General features: G+C 38.7%; 1 protein-coding gene across 3 annotated transcripts in view; it reads left to right on the top strand.

The window, feature by feature from the left end:
* KCNQ3 (potassium voltage-gated channel subfamily Q member 3) overlaps positions 1-18,205 on the top strand; it is a 191,310-nt gene extending 173,105 nt beyond the window's left edge. For all 3 annotated transcript variants that reach the window (XM_085053604.1, XM_085053603.1, XM_085053602.1), the window contains 6 exons: positions 4,299-4,486; positions 5,554-5,656; positions 8,011-8,142; positions 9,616-9,714; positions 11,418-11,502; positions 12,365-18,205. In XM_085053604.1, coding sequence (XP_084909730.1) covers positions 4,299-4,486; positions 5,554-5,656; positions 8,011-8,142; positions 9,616-9,714; positions 11,418-11,502; positions 12,365-13,102 — 1,345 coding nt within the window. In that variant the 3' untranslated portion in view covers positions 13,103-18,205. The remainder of the gene's footprint in view (positions 1-4,298; positions 4,487-5,553; positions 5,657-8,010; positions 8,143-9,615; positions 9,715-11,417; positions 11,503-12,364) is intronic.
* The last annotated feature ends 558 nt before the right edge of the window (positions 18,206-18,763 follow it).

Genomic DNA, 18,763 nt, shown 5'->3' with positions numbered 1-18,763 from the left:
TGAATTGTGGGTGGGAACCACTGTGCTAGCTCCTCTCATGAAGGATCGAGTGATCTGCGCATGCTTCGTGCCCTGGGACTGAGCCATGCGCATGCTGCTTTGATGAAGGAGATTGTGCCATGAGAAAAACGTTTCCTCAGTATTTTTAAAAAGATCAATGAAAACTAAAACCCCAGCAGATCCAGATTTCATCCCTCAGAAATGAGAATAAAGTCCATTTTTTTTCCTGATGACAGTCATTATCTGGAAAGACGCTTGGGTTTTGTTTTGGGTTCTTTTGTATACAACACACAGTTGTATATTTTGATGTGTAGCTGATGAATTATTTTGTGATGATTTTACTGCTCTGGCTGCCGGATATGAACACAATTCTCTATATTTGTTGCATAAACATACTGTTACAAATCTGAATGTTACTTTAAGGGTTAATCATCAGGATTCAATTAATAAGGAAGGCTTCAGCTCAGGTAACTTTAACTTACTTAGACTAGAGATCTGATTTTTAGATAACTTCTCATCTAGATCTTTCTGTAGTCAATAAAAAGAGCCAAGTTGCCCAAGTGTGAAGTGATGCCAAGCTGAACCACATTCTTCCCACTCACTGGTTAGGGTTGCTGACTTCCCACTGGTCATAGAAATGGTCAAAAGATTAATCTTCTGAAGTCTTACTTTTTAATGGCTTAAGACAGATCAGATGTGTTCTAGCTCCTGAACCTAAGGTGCTCAAGAGGCAGTCTTGGAAGAATAGGTTCTTCCTAAACTGACCCTTATGACCAGGCATAGCTGAGAAACTCTCTGGAAAGAGAATTTGGGAATGCTTTCAGTCTGTATTATCTACCTTAAGTCCCACCCCTACAAGAAAAGAAAAGAGAACAACACGCCACAAATGAGCATGCCAACATATGCAGTGGAAAATGTCACTTCAAATAAGTAGGATTTTGTGCAGAGGAATATTTCATTTTGTTTTTATCTCTGAGGAGGATATCAAATTTTCAGTCCTACTTTTGCATAGCACTGTGAAAGAGATTCCTGCATATCTTGCTTATATTTCTGTCCTATACTAAAAAAAAAACCAAAACCCAAAACACTACATTAATATTTTGGATTTTTTGCATCATCCACTGACCCTTTTCTTCTGGTGTTTTCTCTATAGATCCTTGCCTTACTTTATGCCTCCCTTTTTTCTGGTATGGAAGGCAGTTATCACAGGAGTTTTAAGGGGCAATCTTTGGGATAACTGGATATGTATTTTGAGGAACTAAGCAAGTTTCTAGAGAGAGAGTCAGAGGCCACATGTCACGATAACTATATCATTTAATATAGTTCCAAATGGCTTTATATAAAGAACAACAGTCTTTTGCCTCACCTATTTTTCTGCTTCTTTGCATTTCACGTTCTGTTCCTTGAACATATTTTTCTCTTGAGAGCTTCTCTGCAGTGTTACTAACTGAACTCTTGTGACATTTAGTACGTTGCTCGAAGCCAGTGTGTAGTATGTGACCACATGACTCTTTGTTTCATTTGAGATTCATCTATCAATCATCTATTGTCAGTGAGATGTTAATCCCTCCACCTGGGGAAAGCTGATCTCCACAACAAGGTTGCACAGTTTTTTCAGACCCAGAAAGAAACTTAGCAATTTTATTATCACTGAACAGATCTCCTCATCTTAAAACTGCTTTGGTTTCTTCCTTCTTGTATGTTATTTCACAGTCTCCTTCAGTCTGCAAAGGTCATCACCATGCCATGTATGCCTCATTGCTCTCTTTTCTTTATATTAAAGAAATGCTGACTCACAAGCTCGCTCTCTAACACCTTCAGGCTCATCAGTTTATATTACCTGGCTGACTCTGTTATCACACTAGATTTTTTGTGCTTTTTTTTGCATTGAAATTCTTTCAGTGATGTGCCATGATCCTAGACTCTTCTTGACCATCCTTCTCAAAGTTAATTCCTCCTTTAAACTTTGATCTTATTATTAGTGAGACATGACAATTTATATTCCCTACTTTAACCACCCAAAAATCCCACACACAAATTATTCCATTGACTTTTACTTCCTCGCCTTATTTTTCATGCCCTTTTAATCTTGCTCGTTAGTTATCTTCTCCTGTATATATTTTTTCTCTGTATGGCAGCTGAGTGCTTGAAGAATCCAAATTTCACTGAGCATTGTGACATCTTGTCTTGTAAAGCAAAACTGCTCTCAAACGTGGTCTCTGAAACAGAGAAGCAAAGGAGATGCAGAAAAGAGAGTGCAGGATTCTCCCTAAGTTAGTAGAACACAAATTACTTGCTGGGACTCTGCACCCACCATCAGTTCACCCTTGACAACACCTTGGTGGGCAAAGCAGATCAAGATTCCACCCCAGAAGCCAGAACTATGGAAATAATTTTTAAATAAGTTCTTAAGCCCAAACATGAATCTGCCCACAACATATCTTGTCACAGATGTCAAAAGCAACATCTCATATTTTTCTACAAAGAAGGAAGTAATCCTTGATTATTGCTCCATACATTTGTCTGCACTTTGTGCATCTTTCCCCCATGCCATGAATTCTTCCAGAAATTACATTAGGACAAAGTCTAAGTAAAATAGATATCATTCATTTAGACTGTTCTAATTCTTCACTCAAATTCATGCTTTTATCTCCTGGAAATGCTGATATATCAGGACTAATTCTGTGTTTCCATACACAAGTCCTTCTTAGTTGCCACTTCAGTACTCACAGGTATGCACTTCATACATGCAATGACAAGGCAAGTGTTTGGACTTCCTAGGCTGCAGAAATTGCATTCACAAGTGTTGTCATATCAACAAGAAATATCAGAAGATTTGAAAAAACTTCCTACCCAAAGGTTTAGTGCTTGTATCTTTTCTGACAGGGAAGCCCAAATTTCATTACTTCCTGGGTCAAAGTTATATTAATCAGAAACCAGTAGTGGAGATGAGGACCTCAGTAATTCACGTAAAAAAAAAACCACAAAAACTTACAACAGCTGTGATGTTCAATGTTCAGATAACTTCCATTGGGGTGGAATACTGCAACAGAGAGAGCTCTGAGACAGAGATAGATCCTTCTTTCACACCTTCAAGGTCTGCACACATTTCCATCTTTGTCCACCATATCCTTGCACAGAGGACCTCCCCATGCTTGCCTATCCTGCCAGCAGGTTTTGTGGCTGCAGCTGAGCCTCCTGCACAGGTATCTCACTGAATACCTGATAACTCTTCCTTCTGGTAACCATGGCTGTTCATCCTTCAGCTCTGCTCTCACCTGGGGCTCTCAGAAACCTGGCAGATGCAATGGCTTCTTCGCTCCCCACTCTCAACTTGCTTGACCAAGTGTCCTGCACAGAACTGCCTCTTGATCCTGTGCACACAATTCATCCCTCCCTAGAGCTGTCCCAGCATCCAGCAATGTGTTAAAAAGCAGGCTTTCTTCCCACAGCTTAGCCCTGCTGCTTTTTTTTTTTTTTTTTTTTAGCAAATGTGCAATTAAGAAATATTTGAGCAGTAGCTTGAACAAGCAAATCAAATATTTATATCATGTATCACCTACAAATTGTTCAGAACATATATAAGCTGATATACTCTCTAGCAAATTCCCTTTCTGTTACTCTTTTCAGTGGTATCAGTGATTGCCTTTAAGACCATTACAGTCATCAGGCTGTCGGTGGGTTAGTGATGCTGATAAAATGGCAAGTAGATGAAATTCTATCTGTGTTGTCACTGAAGGACAAATGTGGGCAATAAATCTCTAAGAGGACTGACAGTGGAGGAATGCCCTCAAACTGAAAGAGGACAGGGTTAGATTAGAGATTAGGAAGAAATTCTTCACTGTGAGGGAGGTCAGGCACTGGAACAAGTTGCCCAGAGAAGTTGTGGATGCTCCATTCCTGGAAATGTTTTAAGGCCAAGCTGGATGGGGCTCTGAGCAACTTGATCTAGTGAATGACATCCCTGCCCATGGCAGTAGAGTTGTTTCATGTCTTAATAATAAAACTACTGCTTCAGGTGTGCTACGTGAGCTGAAGCACTGTGATACCTTGCATGGAGAGGAGAGCAAGACCCTCTGGTAACATTTTCAACATTGATACCAAAAAATGCTCATAAAAAGCAGTTAATTATCTGTGGAGCTTAACTATGGCTTACAAAGACATTGATCTATTATGGTAGCCCCAGCAGTGTCCTTGTATACAAAACAATTATTTAGCCCATTATATACTTAAAGCATCATGAAAACAAGTTAATAGTGTACAAAGGAGGAAAATGATTACTTTTGCTTATTTTGTAGCCAAAAGCTGGGTCTCTTGGATCGGGTTCGTGGTACCAATACTAAAGGAAAGCTATTTACCCCTCTGAATGTAGATGCCATTGAAGAAAGTCCTTCAAAAGAGCCTAAGAATGTTGTCTTGAATAATAAGGAGCGTTTTCGCACTGCATTCCGAATGAAAGCATACGCTTTTTGGCAAAGCTCAGAAGGTAGCCCATCTGTGTTGATTTCTTTCTATGCATCCCCTGTTCTCCCCATTTTACTTTGTTCCTCTACATATTTTATTGAAGTTTTGTGACTTTCTGGGACAAGCATGTCTGGTGCTTGGTTTTGCTGGGTACATTTGGGGAAGCCCAAGGAAAAGAATACTGGAGTCCAGGCAACTCAGTGCTTGAAATCAAACAACAGCCCTTCTTAAAAACAGCAATTGATATGGAATAAAGCCAGTGCTGGATTCAGCCTCTTTGACCTGGAAAAAGCGGGCACACTGGGCAGTCAATCTATAGCCCCCAAAATGCACATGCCGTGATGGTTTGTTTTATCAGCAGGGATGTTCTGCTAAGGCAGCTCCCTCCTGGACTGCAGCCAGCCCTGCAAAAGCCTGTGTCCAGGCATCTCAAATATGCCCTCACTGCCTTCTCATAAAACCTTGTTTTATGCTCAGTATCTTCTTCCCTCCCCCTCTCTCCCTAAGACTGCTGCCCCTTTGAGATTTCCACTGGCTCTCCAGGCAACATTGCAGAGTATTTTTCCTCTCAGCTTCCCTGAGCACACATTGTCCTCTGCTTGCCCATAGCATCTAAATGGTCTTTAAATAACAGCTTCCCCTTTCTTGTGCCAGCTGGCACCAGTGCATGTTGGACATGCCACCATGGATGTAGCTTGGGTGTCCACAGACTGGGCTTAATTTTCTCATTCACAAAGGTACATGAGCTCCAGGCAGTGCCAGTGAGAGGAGAACTTGGCCTGTGGCTTCTACACCTGTTTGAGACTTCATATGAAATAATTTGGGCAAAGATCCATTGGAAAGGAAGACAAGTTCCCAGTGTTTCAGAAATGCTGGAATCTGAGAGGAGATCCCTCAAATAAGGTGTCTTACACCTGTCCCAAAATAATTAAATCCCTTTCAAGACCTGACCAGTGAAAGAAGAACCCACGAGAGATATTTCTTTATTAAATTTCACTTACTTTATGTAGTGCTTTATTCAGCCAGACATCCCTCTAAATATTGTGTGGTCAGATGTTCACACAGCTGTTTTCTTGACCTGCTTTGCAGATGCAGGAACAGGAGAACCCATGGCAGAAGACAGAGGTGACAGTAGTGATTTCCCTATGGAAGATATGATCCCCACATTCAAGACAGCCATCCGAGCTGTCAGGTAAATGTCTTTTTGAATGCTTATGCTTCAGAAAATCACAATATGATGTTGCTGCATGCTGATTCACTGTTTCTGTTACTGGTTTTTTTAGATGCAATAGGTGAGATAATTCTAATGCTTTCAAAAACATGAGACAGACCCTATTCAGTCTGTTGAAAGCATGCAGAAGGAAGAAAGTTTTTCAGTAACATTGTCCATGTCATTTTGCGAGCTTCTCCATAATGTATTTATTGTAAAATGATATTATGTACAGTTCCATGTTGAAATATTATAAATTATGGTATCTTGCTCAATTTAGTGACTAATATTTATATGAGACTGGAATTTTCACTTAACAAAAAACTCTGAGCTGATTCAACTCTTCTTTATTCACAATTGTATGAGTGTGCAATCTACTTTTCAGCTGTCATATTTTACTAGATGCTGAAGTCTCCATTTCAGCAGTTTTTGGCTTGTGACATGTGTCACCTCTATTTTCATGTCACAAGAGATATTCCCTAGAGTTAGAAAACTCCTAGTAAGTCTTGGTCATGTGTTTAGCACACCAAGCAAATAGAATTCATTCACTCATGTTCTGTTACTCCTTGATGCAGTATTTTTTACTCTCCTCCCTTGAAAAATGCCCCCGTGGGAAAATACTCTGCTTTCATTGCAATTGCTCTTTATTCCAGAAGTTATTAATTTTTGGGCCAGGGACTTAGCACCTTCCAGGTGAAATACTGCAAGTCTGGAGTGCCTCACATTTATCTTAGAAAAACTTCAGGGAAGATGGTTGTAAAAATTTAACCATATATTTGTATGTATATAACCATGATATGTACCCTCCTGGTTCTTTACAAATTGGATGCAGGAGAATCAGTTACCAAAAATTCCAAATTTTCTTAAGGCTGCTGAAAGCCAAGTCACACAGGCTTTGCTCATTACCCATGACTGCTTCCCTCCCACTGGAAGTTTCTTCATCCCTATATCCTCCATAGCTTTCCTTTTCTTTCCCTGACACCTCCTCACTTTCAGAGACATGTTATTATTACCTTTGAAAACCTTCTTTCCCACATCCTGTCCAAATCTAATTGATTCATGCAATTTTCCTTTATACTCAATCAGGAGACAAGATTTTCTCCTTTTGTAGTGTACTCATGTCCTGACTGTTAATTGGGATTCTTTCAGACAAAACCAGTTAATGGATTTGAGGGTCAAGATCAAGGAGATTTTAAATTAGAATTGCTAACATTGTGAGCCAAATTTTTCATTTAAGTCTTTTAACAGGTAGTTTAGCTGTTATCATATACATTTTGGGTAAAATAAGCATAGATAAAATTTTGGAACTTTGAAAGATTTATAAGCAACAGAGTTAAAGAATCAGCAGCCCTTAAAAAGTTGTAATAGAATTATCTTTGCTAAATGAAAGTTTATACAGACTTTAAAAACATTTAAAAAACCCACTAATCCTAAATATAAAACAAGTCAGAATCTTAACAGATGACAGCAATTTCCCCATTCAGACCAACGAGTACAGAGACTCTAGTGAGAAAGCAAATATGCAGAACCCAAGGCTGAACCAGATGAAGATAAAGATTTCATTATTTAAATATGTTTCTTCTATTTGTTTAATCAACCAATATATATACATTTGCAGTAAAGTATAAACAGAAAAGAATGAAAAAGAAGAATGCCAAATATTTTTCAAGTGCTCTGGCCAGCAGTGTTCCTTGTTATAAGAATTCTGTTACTAATTACTAGGTCATTTTATAATAACAGTAATAATAACAGCAATTATATTATTATCATTACTACTACAACAACAACAATAATGTGATAGTGCTGTTTTCTTCAAGGACACTTCAGGCAGTTCCAAAGATCTTTCACCTCTTCAAAACCTGAACTGCTGCTAACTTCTTAACTTCCACATTTGTATCTATTTAGCATTTTCTATCCAAAGCTTTCCCAGGTGCAAAATTAAAACCAAGATGAAAATGATTCAGCATTACATATACTATAAATTAGCTTTATAATAGGCTGAAGCATAAAAAAGCAGTTTCAACTTCATAGCTTCAAAATCTCCTGTGACTTCTGTTGTTCAAAGTCCAACTCTAACTGCGATTCCGAAGCTTTAAAGCATTTGTTTTAGACTATCAATTATGAAAAGCCAGCTATTAATTATGAAAAGCCAACAATTACAAATTTTCAAATGTGGAATGAAGTTATAGATTCTCTGTTTATATTTTATTGCCTTATTTGGAAATAACACGCTTAATTTCCAAACACTCAGAGAATTCATCCGTATTTTGATAAAACTGGAGATTTTCATCATCAATTTATAGAAGAAATTAATTTTTTTCCTATTTTTTATGCAGAATACTACAGTTTCGTCTCTATAAAAAAAAATTCAAGGAAACTTTGAGGCCTTATGATGTAAAGGATGTGATAGAGCAATACTCAGCAGGGCATCTTGATATGCTTTCCAGAATAAAATACCTTCAGGCAAGGTAAGAATCTTCTGGTAAATGGGGAAAATGTACAGCTTTGCTGGAAAAATTAAAACTTGGCCTATTTGTGTACAAGGTCACCCAGAATCTATGCCTTTGCATAACGTAGCTGCTCCATGAGAAAACCTTTTCCCAAAGCCAAAGGGCAAGTGAGTAGCCAGCAGGGATAACTGCAGGAAGAGACCACTGGCTCAGATTTAGAACAAGGACATGAGAGTTAAAAAATCCTGTGAATTTTCTTGACCATTGCCTTATTTGGTCAGGTTCAAGTTTCTCTCCTTCTCCCCATTTTACAGATTATAAGTAAAAGCAGTAGTTGCTCTACATGAGCTTTTCCTTGGGCTGGATTGTCTGCTGACCTGTACCTAAGTGAAACATCCCATACAAGTGCAAAAATAAATCAGCACAGAAGGTTTCATATCCTCTTCACTCAGGTACAATTGACCTATCTAAAGAAAAACTGGAATTTCAGGCCTTTGTGGCTGTTCAGCTGCAATCTTCACCTGCAGCTATTTCCTCACAGAAGTGGTTCACTGCAATGTGCTTTTGAGGGACATCTACAGAACTTTGTGCTGCTCATACCCTGACCCATGGGCCCAAATTCAGTGTGATTTTCCACACACTGAGCTATCTCTTTTTTTAAGTATATAGCATGTCTGTCAGCACTGCCTGGGGACCAAGCCAACATCTAGCTAGCTTTGAGGCAAAAGCCTGTGGAAAAAGCCTGGAGCTTTTTCATGTTCCATTTTCAAGACTCCATGGAGCACTGAGAAGCCATGCACTGTATCTGCTTGGGTTTTCCAATAATACAGATAATTGGTTTGTGGACTAGTGCTGATTGATATGTGGTCAGTTTGGGGTTTGGGCTGAATAAACATATTCACTTGCACCTGAGAAGTTGGATATGACAAATGAAAGAATATTTGATGTAGTAAAAGAATGTAATTACATGTGCTGAAACATTCCAAACAATCTTTCTGCTGTTGTGCCAAGTAAAAGATTGTCTTCCTTGTGCAACTTCATATAAAGTTACATTTTTCAAGCCAAAAGAATAATTAGTAAAGACAAAAATATTGCTGACAATTAGAAACAACAACTGACAGAATGTTATTGGTTTATTAAGAATGTCAGAAATTCAACCTTCTGCCAAGTTCTGATTTTCCTTATCCTGTACAAAATCTGATGGGTCTCCTGACATTTTTAAGAGAAGCTGCTATTGGATATTTTTTGACACTCACACTGTTTGGGTCCTTTGAAGGAAAAGAAGATATGTGTTTCAAATGTTGAAGTTGGGAAACAGTGAGCTAGAACATTACTTAATTGCCATTAAATTATCAGGTAACTGCAGCTCACTGCATCGATTGTGAACCCAGAAGAGAGAAGACACATCATGACCCTCAATATATTCCCATATTCTGTCATGTGGTAGCATTTGGAGATTGACTTACAGAGTTGCACTTTTCTTTTTTTCAGAGTAGATATGATTTTTACACCTGGACCTCCATCTACTCCCAAGCATAAGAAATCCCAAAAGGGAGGAGCTTTTTCTTACCCTTCACAACAGTCTCCCAGGTGAATTTTTTTATCCTTAGTATTTAGCACAGCCCAGTATAGAAATAAAAAGTTAATTCATTCCAATAAGCATGATCTTTGTTCATCCACTGTTATGGTAATGATACTGAGAGGATATGTTGCTATAAGATAAAAATGGCTAAACATTGAGCCAGAAAGTCACTAGCTTCCCTAAGAACAATGGGTGATGGAAATCTAAACAATGGTTTCCTAATTATCCAGCTCAACTTCTCCACACTTTGAAAACATGGTTTTAAATTAAATAATGCATTTGGTTGCTGATGTACTAAATTTCTAACATTCAACTTGTAAACCCAATTAAAAAGCTCAATAAAAACCACCAACAATTTTAAAGTGAACTAGTTATCTTGAAGTGAAAAAAGTCCCACCACGTGGCAAGCAGAGATTTTTAATGTTGCTGCTTTTAAACCAATCATTGATGTGAGATACTCAAAATAAATTGTAATACCAGGTTTCTGAGTGTGAAAGTTGCACCATATTATTGTATTGCTGCATTCCTCGTAGAAAAAAATCAATAATAAATTACATTTCTTCTGTTGTTTACAACCATCAATCTGTCAATAAATACCCATCAAGAACCACACAAGACCATCAACAATCTGTCCCCAAAGCTGTCATGGTTGCTCAGAATAAAAGCAATCTTACAGAAAAAAAATTATCCCACCCAGGGAAAAATCTGAAACCATGAAAATGTGAAGACAGAGACCGAAGTGTATGGAAGAGGCAGTGATCATTTGGGGAGGAAAGCAAATTGCAAGAATTGTATAAGCCCAAGTCACCAGTAACCAAGTGTGGAAAATCTGACATATTTTATTTACAGATTTTACTCTAGTGAGATTTATCCACAGCTATATTTTGGATTTTGTGAGAAAGAGAAGAACTGGACATGTTAAAAGTTTTAGAGTATATTTGTTCCAAATCATGTTAAAGAGTAAGTGCTTAGAAATAGTTTTTCTAGACTTTAACATGGGTTATGGGAAGACATTGATTCCTTTGAGGTTGGTTTGGAAACCATTTGATAAAGATATAACCTGATTATGAGCATCCTAGATTCCATGAATTTATAAATTAAAGCTCTTTAGTTAGAGATCATCTTCTTACCTAATTAATTTTGTCCATCTGATGGACAGCAGGAGGAAATTGCATAGATGAAACCCTATTCTGGAATCAGCTTTAAATCTCCAGAACAGACTGTCTCTTTTCAGCATTTCCAATCTCTGACACTTACTATTTGACATAATGAAATTCAGAAAAAAAACCACATTCATCCTTGAAACTCAGATTCAGTCTCCAAACACACTAATTATAAAGCATTAAATTTAAAAACACATGGCCATCTGTAGACCTGCTAACTGCATTATCTCAATAATTTTCACAAACCTGAAATTATTCCAACAAGAGGGAGAGTAATTTAAATTTTATTTTGAACTTTTGGGTTTTTTTAATCTTTATCTTAAACTTGAACAACAAAAAAATTAAATTAAAAATCAAGATTACATTTTTTAGGAATGCATTAACATCACATAGAATAGTCTTTCACTTCAGTTTGTATAAACAACTAAATGGGCTCCAAGGATCTATATGAATAAATCACCAAGATGGTAATTCTGTTTTCCGATGTAAATTGATTGTTGTGATGCAAAGAAATATTGAACATTAATGGAGTTATTAATTCTTTATAGAAATGAACCATATGTAGCCAAAGCATCTACAGCCGATACTGAAGACCAAAGTATGATGGGCAAATTTGTTAAAGTTGAGAGACAGGTAGGTAATTTCATGACAATGATGGAGGCTAATGTGCTTGTTCAGAATGACTCTGGCTGACCCACGCAGAATTGTGCTGGTGATGGTCAAGGCTCACCCAGATCTTGTTCTAATGATCACAAAACTACGTTGTTAGTTTTTTGTGAAAGAATTTACTTCTCTGGGAAGTGTGCATTTGAAACTTCTTGAATCAGTGTCACTATCTATGGCAAAAGATCCTGACCATGATGTTGAAGTGGGACTTTTTCATTCCTATAACTTCCATACTCACCACATCTGGTGTTTGTTGTGAGAAACCCTTTTTCTGCAGGATCTGGCACTCAAAATGATTGTCCACTTTTGGGCCCTATCCAAAAGAGAAAGGAAATTAGTGCTGATATGTAACCCTGATGTTGTGGGACTACTAGGTGATGTTAGGTCATAGGTTGGACTCAATCATCTCAAAGGTCTTTTCCAACCTAGTTGGTTCTGTGATTCTGTGATTAAGAGTTAGAGAATAGGTCTGTATGTAAAGGTGACTCCATATGTTGTATTTTGGTAATAGATATTTACCACTGGTGTCAAGGCTTCGTCGTAATATTATAGAGTCCTGTTGGATACTGGACCATTAAATATCCAACAACACTAGAAATATTTTTGGCACAGTTCACAGGGATGGGTCTTCTTATTCTGAGGCAGTTAGAGGATAAGCTGTCATCCATTTCAGCCCAGCTTCCCAGGCAAGGTCATGGCTATCCTGTAGATAACTTCATGACCAATAAAGGTGGCAGCACACCATTGCTGGGGGCAGGACATGTACAGAATCACAGACCCTTGTTGAAGAACTGACTTGAGACAATATCATGACATTGGTATTTTTCAGGTCAATGACATGGGGAAGAAACTGGATTTTCTTGTTGATATGCATATGCATCATATGGAACAGCTGCAAATACAAGTCGCTGAGATAAGTCCATTGAAAGAAACCGCTTCTCCTGCAAAGGAGAGGAGAGAAGAAAACAAATATTCTGAATTAAAAACAATAATATACAAATACACTGAGCAGTGTGCTCGTGAAACTCCTTACAACTTCCAGCAGGTTCCAGTCAACAAAGTCAGTCCCTATGGTTTCTCAGCACGGGGTCACTCGACTCACTCACAACCTTTATCAATAGGTGGGCAAAACTCTGGCAAACTGCAAGCCACACCTTCCTCAACTTCATATGCAGAAAGGCCAACAGTTTTGCCTATATTCACACTAATGGACTCCCAGGTTAGCTACCACTCCCAAGGGGACCTGCAAAGCCCTTACTCAGATAAGGTGTCTCCAAGGCAGAGGAGGAGCCTGACAAGAGACAGCGATACTCCACTGTCCCTTCTCTCTGTCAACCACGAGGAACTCGAGCGCTCCCCGAGCGGCTTCAGCATCTCCCAGGAGAGAGATGACTTCCCGTTTGGCCCCAACGGGGGATCGGCGTGGATGAGAGAGAAACGCTACCTAGCAGAGGGGGAGACAGACACAGACACAGACCCCTTCACACCTAGTGGCTCCATGCCTTTGTCGTCGACAGGAGATGGGATTTCAGATTCAATATGGACCCCTTCAAACAAGCCAGTTTAAGTGTGTTGGGGCAGTCACTGGTTGACTTCTCCTTGTAATGTAAGCATACTTTGTATATCTCACTTACTCTACACCCAAAGCTTACTAGTTCAAAACACCAATGGCTGCATAAGATGCATGTGATATTAGTGGTAGTCATTCTGCACCATTTCATACAATTTACTAATGCAGTTTTTTTCATGCTACCAAAACTAAGGAGCTTAGTTTTGAGCATGGTTTGCATGACTTTGCCCTATATAAATGGTACAGCTGATTTCTTCTATGATACATATCTATCTGATACTCTTCAATACAACAATGGTGAATTGATAACAGACAAGATACAGTGGTCCTTGCTACATTTTGTAAACAGAGCAGAAAAATAAAAATATTTTCAGGAGCAATATCCCTTTGTGGAAATACAACGTCTGAATCATTTTCTAATATAAGAAAATCAATCTCTAATCAACCAAGCCAAGAATTTCTAATATCAAAAGCGGGGAAAAATCTAAGTCAAAGTATGACCTTATTGAAATGGTTTTTTGTGAACTACATGTTTCTCATGTGATCTCTTATACAATTACCCCAAAATACAATGTTCAAATGAAATTAAGGGTAGGATTTTAAGTCATCAAACCACCTCCTGGGATTGATCATAGGTATTTATTTATTGTAAAATGTAAATAGAAATCCCTCAAACTACTTTGAAAATCTTCACTAGTGTTTATAAAATTGCTCAAAGTAGGACTGTAATGCTGTTTTCTAGAAAATCTTTTGCTAAGTCTATTTGCTACTTATGGGGCCAAATTTTCTTTCTGTTTCAAAAATAAGGTTGTTCAGTGTAGGGAACTCCAGGTTTATACACTCCGCTCTTTTATTGACTTAGGTGCTGCTAAGCAAGATGCCTAATGTAACTCAGCCTGTTTCCAAATTTATTGGCAGTTACACTTCCACACATGCTTTCACAGGCTGAAAGACCCAATTCTCTAATATTTGTCAAGTGCTTTGAGCTCCTCAGATGTGCAGAAAATTGCTATTTTGTTCCCTGCAAGTCCCACAGTGTGAGATGCTGCCAGGAGCTATTTCTCTCTGTTTACCTTATTTCTTGGAAATGGTGTGCTCCAAATCCATGAATGTGTGCTATATTTAAGATTAATGTTTGAATAAATAATCACCATTTTTGTCACGTGTGTCCCTGAACAACAGAGAGATCACTACGCTCCCTAGGTCTCAGCCAATATTTTATCATGGAAGTTGGAAATTATTGAGAGGGAGACCAGGAAAATAATTCACCCCACTGGAAAGAATTTAAATATCTCACCACTACAGTGGGAATGTAGTCCCTATCAATCTAGTGAAACTGGCTTATCCAAATATCCTATGCAGGTCTTACCTGGTGTCCATGAAGGTGTCCATGAAATAGCATCCATGTGATGTCAAGTTTTATGACTGTGCACACTTTACAGCTGGTGGGAGATGAAGCAGAAGAGTCAGTGAGCACAGGGTACAAAAAACGAGGCACACATGAACTTTAGGATGAGATTTATCACACCTTTAACTCAGTTATCTACAATGACCAAATTTCTACCAACTTCAAAGGGAGCAGAGGGTGACTTGCTGAGATGTCATAGGATCAGAGCCCACAGTCAGTGGGAAGGCTTTCAGCTCTACCCCAAAGGTCCAAGGTGCAGCTTCTGCCATGGCTCATCCCCACTTCATGTCCAGAATGACCCCTGGCACTCCACACAACTTCCTCACCATGGCCAGGGCACTGACCAACAAAGATGCAAGGATTTGGCCCAAGTAGGATGTTAGAAAAGGGACTTTCTGTAGTGGCTGCTTATGTTATACTGCAGCTGCACAACTGAGCATCCTTGGCACATCCAATCCGAGCACAAGAACACTTTGCTGGGCTTCCCAGTAGTTACTGGATGTTGCACAGCCCTGGGCAGAGAGTGATCCAGTGGAAGATTGTTGGGTTTTGCCCACGATAGTAAACTTCTTGTTTAATTCCTCAGTATTGTTGACATCTTATAACAGTCATTACATCCAGGGAGCTTCTGTTCTTTCCTAGATGTGGGCATTGCCTTCATCTTCATTGTTTATTCTCTATTGGAAGAGACATCTAAAGGATTAAGATCTTCTTACTTCATCTGCTTCTTCAGCTAAATCATGATTCATCCTTCTGGGACAGATCTTCAGGGAGAACAAATTGCTGTTGTTACTGGATTAAATAATGCAGAGCAGTTACAGCCTTTGAAGACTGGGCTGAGTCCATGGAGCTGTTCTGAGGCCAGTAACTATGATGACATGAGGCACAATTTTGGTAATTACTTAACTGACAAAGTAGCCACTGATCTGAAAGATAATCTGTGTTTGGCACAGTTTTGTGGCTAAATTTGCAAGGAATAAAACTAAATTACAAAAGTGTAATTCATTATAATTTGGCATATTGAGAAGAATTCTTTGGCCTTTGGTGATTCTTGGAAATACGTGTATTGTACCTGCTGCAGGCTTTCTGAAATAGTAATAGATGTCTGTCGCAACTTGTGAGATGTAACTCTCACATGAGAAGAGAATGAAAAAGAATGAAAAATTACTTTAACATTGCCACACTTCTGAAGTTGGTGTAAGTATGTGCCAGACAAGCCTGCTTCACTTTTCTTGTATGTAATGGGCCTATCATTCCTACTGATTTCATCTGAGTTTGGTCCTTCTTAAAGTGCTTTCCAGATGTGAGCAATCGAAAATCAAGGCAGCTGAAAAGCAGGTGCAGTCAGAAATTTGTTTGTGACTGTCTTTGACAGTGGCTGTGCTGTGCAGTTCCTTATCCAATTCCCACTGAAATTCTTCAGTTCAGGTTTCCATTCTCTCCCATGAGTTGTTAGAAAAGGAATCTTTTCTCAGTATTAAACCTGGCTGAAAATCCATAAATAGCCTCATTTTAAAGGTTTGTTCTTTCCAAGAGAGAATCCAAGCAAGGATTGGATGAATATTCACCTCCACACAGGGTGCAGCCCCAGAGAAAGTGGGATTTGGGCTGCCCTGCACTCTGCACACTTAGCAGCTGAATTGTCTTGAAGTTAGTGTTTTCTGTGGCCTGAAATCATCAATTTGCAATATGCAATATACAATATGCAGATCAGGTATTTGTGGCCACATCATGAAAAATTTAATGATGCCAGATAAGATTTGCCTCTTCTTAAAAAGCACCGGTGGTAAACTCAACAAGACCCTCTGCAGTAGACATCTGTGGGTCTTGTGAAGGAGATCCAAGAAAGGAGACAAGGAATATCTGATTACCTTATTTTAATATTTATTTTTCTTTCTTAGCACTAAAACCTCTCACTGCTCTGTTCGTAAGGGTGATGTTAGCAGCTCTCTGCCCTTTACATCATCAGGATTAAAAGCAGGGCATCCATCAGTTCTGCTGTGTGTGCTGACAACAGATATGTGTCAAGGTGTCACAAACAGGGTGAGATCTGGAGACCATCCCTGATCTCAGATGTGCACACAAACTTCATCAGACTCCAATCAGGGTGAGTCCATGGAGTGCAGATTATGTTCCTGCCACAGATACTGGGCAAAGCAAAATAAACTATGTGTGATCCCAGTAATATGAAGAAGGGCAGGACCTGTTTCCACACATAATAAGGAACCTCTATTCACAATTTCATTTGAGAGAGGCATTTGGGTCAATAACAGTCTTAGTAATAGGAATTAATTTGATTTATACCTTCTTCTTCTGCATGATGTTTCAGTTTAAGAGTTATCAGTTCTCTTTGGGTCAGATCTTTCTAGCATCTTTTCAGACACTAACACTTTGTTTATATGTAGTTAACATTGGAGTCTATTAATGACATTGATGACTCTCAATTAATTTCAGGCTTTGAGATATTTTCCATAATTAGGAAGTGTGGTGCTTTTCTCTGCTCTCCTTGAAGTAAGGTAGAAACCTTCCCAGAGTGATGCACTGGGAGCAGGGCTGGGTTCTAATTTGCCTTTATTAATTAATTTCCTTGTGAAAGACAGCACTGATCTGGAGACATTTTTCTTGGCTAAATTTTTAGACTGATTTTAAGTCCCTAAAGAATGCCACATGTCTGGAAGTTTTCAAAAAGATGGATCTGTGTTTACATTGTGTGCCTCTCTTTGCAGCATCATTATCAATTAAGCTTCCTCCCTTTAGATGCAAACTGGGAGTATTTGATTAAGGCAGAAGTGAATGCCTAGTTGAAGTATGCAGGTAGGGTAAATGTGATTTATGCTCTATTTAAGGAGTTGGAACTTTAAAAAATCTATTCAGGCTGTTGTCCTTGCCTTGGCTTTTCCCTGCACTGAATTAATCAGTCTGGCTCCTATCAATATAAAAGGAAATTCAACCTATGGAGAGATTGATTAAAAATTCCCTAAACTGACTTTGGCTATATTTGCTCTGTTTTTATCTGTAACTTTGCTGCATTGTTACGGTCCAGAGTGGAAATAGTTTGAAATTTTTCTGCTTCAAATGGTGGCCCCCGAGAGCTGCAAACTAAAGCCCACAGGAACATGGGTGTAGCAGGGCCACTGCCTTGTGGCCTTCAGGAGAGCACCAAGGTCCAACCTGTTTGCAAGATCACAGCCTAAAGCAATCAGAAAATGCAGAGCAAGGAGCAAACTCATCCCTGCTGGGAGCCCAGGGTCTGCAGAGGTGTCACATCCGCTTAGGTAAGAATTCGATTTGTCCTGCTTACTGCAGAGCTCGTGAGGAAAGAGCTGTTTCTGGATTCCTTGCACCCCACAGTCTCCACCACTGAGCTTTAGGTGACTAAGAGCAAACCTCAATTTCCTACAGCACCTCATGAATTTGGTGGGATGTCACTTTTTCAGGAGCCCAGCTGAATGTGGGTGTTCATTTGGAGATTATTTTCAGAGATGCAGAGGAAAAAGGGTAATTTCAAGTGTTTTTAATTGGGTCCTGTGGGAATGAAGATCCTGGGTATCATTTTGTTTCTGATTATTTAGGCTGTAAGATTTGATCTTTCCCAATTCAGCTTGGAGTAGCTTCCCTCTGAAGTTAAGTGAAGCAAAATACTGAAAATGGGATCCTATTTCCATCACGAAGAACAGGCTGAGACTGAAGGTTACATAGCCAACTGCATTTTGTTTTCTAGTTATGGCATCTTATTATTACTAGTATTTGTGCCTTGCTCACTGAAATTTTCTCCATGCTACAAAGATGCTTTTCAGATTCTGGCTGACAAGGGAACACAACTTTTATACAAGTGGCCTTTAGTGCTCTTTATAATATTATTTATTGTAATTTTTAAACTGTATGTGTAATTTCTATTCTGGCACTGTCCAATATTTGAACAAATTTAATATGTTTATTTCAATATATTATGCAAACAATACTTCTTAACTGATTTTTTTATGTTCTGTCTTTAAAAACTGCACCACTTATTAATAAATAGAAATTTCAATTAATGATATGGATGAATTTATTTTCATTGAAACTGTTATATCTTCACACACATTCAAAGAACACATTGTCAAATGTACCCCAAGCAGAGACATTGGCAAAGACCCTTTTGACTTCATCCAGGCAGGACTAAATTCAGCTACAAGTAGTTTTATCTGGCTTCCACTGCTAACCCCGTCAACACACAGTAGATCCCATTGTTTGTGACATCTTTTGATTTA

The sequence above is a fragment of the Lichenostomus cassidix genome, chromosome 2 (genome assembly GCF_008360975.1).
Source record: "Lichenostomus cassidix isolate B80296 chromosome 2, HeHo_3.0, whole genome shotgun sequence".
NCBI lineage: Eukaryota > Metazoa > Chordata > Aves > Passeriformes > Meliphagidae > Lichenostomus > Lichenostomus cassidix.
This window is presented reverse-complemented; position numbering and strand designations above follow the sequence as displayed.